Source organism: Austrofundulus limnaeus, unplaced genomic scaffold, assembly GCF_001266775.1.
Source record: "Austrofundulus limnaeus strain Quisiro unplaced genomic scaffold, Austrofundulus_limnaeus-1.0 Scaffold1071, whole genome shotgun sequence".
NCBI classification, from domain to species: Eukaryota; Metazoa; Chordata; class Actinopteri; order Cyprinodontiformes; family Rivulidae; genus Austrofundulus; species Austrofundulus limnaeus.
This window is the reverse complement of record NW_013953473.1, coordinates 59,591-63,518: the sequence shown is the minus strand read 5'-3', so window position 1 is coordinate 63,518 and position 3,928 is coordinate 59,591. Positions and strand designations below refer to the sequence as shown.

The following is a 3,928-nucleotide window of genomic DNA, read 5'->3' as shown; positions in this document are numbered from 1 at the left end:
TTCACACACATCAAGATACAGTGCAGAATGAAATTTGTCGTTTAGCACATCCGTCCGGAGAAACACACACACGAAAAACATGGGGGAACGAATGTCCAGTGTCTTTCGCAACGTAGTGCGCTACCTTTGCACTGTAGAATACACACACATAGGAAGGGTGAGTTAAAAAAAGAGCTTTGATCCTGTGTTTTATACAGAAAATACACAAATATATGCTCAAAAAAACTACTCTGCATACAGTGCAGTCAGCTAAGGAGGACCTGAGGGCTTTCGGTGCGGAGTTACCATGTTCTCCTCATGGTTGAGTGGGTTTTCTTCGGGTATTCCGGTTTCCCCCACACCTCAAAAACTCTTACAGTAGGTTGCCTTCATTTGTGACCTCAATGGGATTTTCCTGGTTAAACAACGGGAAAAAAAATACAATTTCAGTCCAGTACGGTACACTTGGAACCACAGAAGTTTGTTCTGAAAAAGGGTCTGGTTCCATGAATAGTAGCTAATAGAAAAGAACCATGGGTCTCCAAACGATATCATTTATCGCGATAATTTCTAAGACAGTTTATTGTCCAGCAGAGTTTATCATAAAAGTTTATCACACAGGCAGAAATCTGTTGACCCACAGCACAGCTGAGTGTTTCCTGTGTGAGCACACGGCGTGCTCTTTAAAACAGAACATTAGAACACAACACTCAGCCTCCTGCGTGACCGTCTAACTTTTTAAGTACTTTTTTTTTTCAGCGAAATCTGACATGCGGCAGGTTTTTACAGTCACAGCACTTTGTTTTTGTGTGCTGTCCTTTTGTTGGGAGTAATTATCATTCGGACCCTTGGCCTCCCGCCCACGCCGTGCAACTTTTAAACAGAGTGAAGAGTTTTAATGGAAGGCTGGTGCTGTTCCCGCTCTGCCTGCTGCTTTGCCAGGAAAGCAGAAACTGGAACCTCCTGATTAGACTTCAGTGATAAATCAGATTCATTCACTATAGGATGATAATGGAATCTYAGTGATTAATTCACTTTATTTCTCCACGTTGTTTGAGGAATATCATTTGTTCCAACGAATTTACATCAATCATCCATGAATGTAATAAATTTCTGTCTCGAGTCTTATCACTAACAGAGGTGGGTGTTTGTTCAAAGAGAAAGCGAGGCTGTTTTTGTGTTTCTCTAAGATCTTTTAATAGTCAAGTTTTCATTTTGAAATCCTCAGATATGCCCCTCCACGTCCGGCGCAGCAGCGACCCCGCCCTCATCACCATCAACGGGCCGTTCGGCAGCGTCGAGTCTCGGATCCAAGCAGAAGAGACGCCAACCAGGAAGAACCCGACCCGATGGTCCACCACCGCYGGCTTCCTGAAGGTTCGCCACTCCTCCGGCACGAACAGCCTGGAGAGGAAGGTAAACATCAAAATTAAACGTTTTATGYTCTGGTTTTAACGGTGGACATTAAAGTTGATTTAAAGAAAGACTAACAGTAGAAGATATTTTCCTAAATACGGTTTACGCCCCCCGCAGAGTAAAGGCATGGACACGTACCGCAGCTTRCCGCGGGACGCCGGGACGTGGACCAATCAGAGGGAGTTCCAACGAGAGACGGCCAGGTCATCCCTCAGCGCCAATCACCCCATGGTGGACCGCTGGCTGGAGCGRCAGGAGCAGGTACGTGGAACAGACATGTTTAAACAGAAAACATGATGAAAAAATGCAATATTTTAATCTTTAAGGCACATGTGTCAAACTCAAAGCCATCGTTACTGTTTTACCCAGCCCCAAATATAAGWATGGTTTCTCTTTTTGTCGCTTCATTCAGTTCATTCTTCTCATGACAAACTTTCAAATCAAGAAAATTTGGTTTGAACTTTTCAATAATCTTTGACGTTTGGTACAGAAAAATAAACACTTTAATCGTGTTATTTTCTCATTTTAAAGTCAAATAAATGTATATTTAGTGAGGGTTTTCTTGTTTTACCTGATTTGATGGACTCTGATGAGCTTTATGCTTGAGTTATATTAAAAGACGAAGTTAATGATAAAGTGTACGGCATAAGAAATGAATGCTAATGATGTCATTTTTTTATTTGTTAAGATCATGTATGATATAAATACTGCATTAAACATCATTTGGAAAAGGTTGTATAAGAATAATTTATCATTTTACATTTCTTTAATATATGTGACCCATCATATCGAAACGAGGATTAAGTCTAAAAGTGGAATGTGGAGAAATGGGCAGATGTAGTGTTTTGATTAAAACATTTGCAAAATTTGCATTTTGTCAAAATATAACAATTAATTGTATCAATGTATCATTTTGAATGAACTGTCTGAAATATAATCCTAAAAACATTTTTAAAGCCCTTTTTTGAGCAGTATCAACAAAAATCCAGATTTTGAGGAAAAACACCTTAAAATTTTTAGATTTTCCCTGTGAGATATCAAAGCTTTTGTTTATTTATATTTAAGAAATCTCAATATTCAAATACTATTTGAAGTTTCTTCTTTAAAATGACATAAAAAATCATTAAAATTACATAAAATGGATTCATACCAAATATTTATGTGTTTTCATAACCACCAAGACCAATTAAGTCATATCTCTGGATCCACTTATGATATCAGAATGATCTAAGTATCAAAATGTAGCTTTTAAAGCAGGAATCAGAAAATGTGATTAAGTCATTTTGACCAAATTTGACTTAATCCTTGTTTTGATGTGATGGATCACATATATTGACAGAAATTTGCTCTTAAAAAGGAAAACATTTCCCACATAAACCCACACTGACGAGTTATAGAAGGAGAAACAACGTTAMCACAATAAATACCATGAATCAAACACAGTTCATATGTTTCCCTTTAAGTAAACTTTAAAATGTTTTTAACTCCCTGTGGGCTTCTGCACTTTAAAGTTAAATATGACATGTCTAACATGCATCAAACTGAATAACAGGTTCTGTTTTTGTCAAAAATAATAAAAAGTTGAACAGAGCATGTATTTTAATAATTATGTGTAGCACGACGGGTAAGGTGGTGTTGATTTCACCCCTGAGAGGGGCTCAGATATCTGTGTTCCAACAGATGTAATTCTTTTTTATTTCATTTTCACGGCGTGTTTATTTGACATGCAAAACCACAACATGTTTTCTCATACAAGCCGCGAGCAGCGACGTCAGGCTGTTTGTTTCATTGGTTGTTTTTGCTGATGATGCTTGGCTCTTCTTTACCCTTTGAAACAGTTTAGATTTTTTTCATGCAGTGGTGATATTTGTAGGGTGGACTAACATATAGACATAATAAAATRCTTCAGATTGGATTCCAACAAAAGAAGAATCTAAAACAGCAAACCCAGAAAGCAGGAAGTAAATTTGTTAGCTACGCTTGCAGTTAGCCAATCCTTTCACTGGATTTCAGCATCCCTTGTTCGACCTCTCCGTGTTCAGTTTTTCCTCCAAAGACTTGAAAGAAAACGGGTGACAGATTAAATAATCCACCTCGTTTATGTTTAATCTTACTCACCATAGTGCAGTGTACACCAAACCACGCCCGCGTCATTGCCCGTCCACCCTCATYGGCTGGAGCTGACCCTGGACTGAACTAAACGAACCCCAACGAGCAGCAAACGAAGGGKGCGCGGCCAGATGCYTGTCAATCATTCTGTAAAGACATTAAATGAACGTGCGAAAAGTTAAACCTTTGGAAAGACTGTTTAGCTCCAGTTTTGTTGTAAATTTCACAAAATGTCAAATGTTATTTTTAATTTGTGTTAATTGTAACATTTTTTAACGTCAACTTTGCTGGGTGGAGTAAAAGTTCTCACTGTCGGTGTCATTTTCCTCATCAGTCCAACAGATTTTTCTCTGCTGGATTTGTTCTGTCAGCATTCAGGACCTGCTGAAGTCCATCTGGTCTCCTGATCTGACTCAGGACCCCC

At 38.7% G+C, this 3,928-nt stretch overlaps 1 protein-coding gene across 1 annotated transcript in view; it reads left to right on the top strand.

Moving 5' to 3' along the window:
• Positions 1 to 3,928, top strand: part of LOC106534000 (partitioning defective 3 homolog) — a gene marked incomplete at its 3' end in the record, with an annotated part of 82,156 nt that overhangs the window by 20,099 nt on the left and 58,129 nt on the right. The window contains 2 exon segments of the mRNA XM_014030496.1: positions 1,208 to 1,395; positions 1,513 to 1,656. Of these exon segments, the coding sequence (XP_013885950.1) occupies positions 1,208 to 1,395; positions 1,513 to 1,656 (332 nt within the window).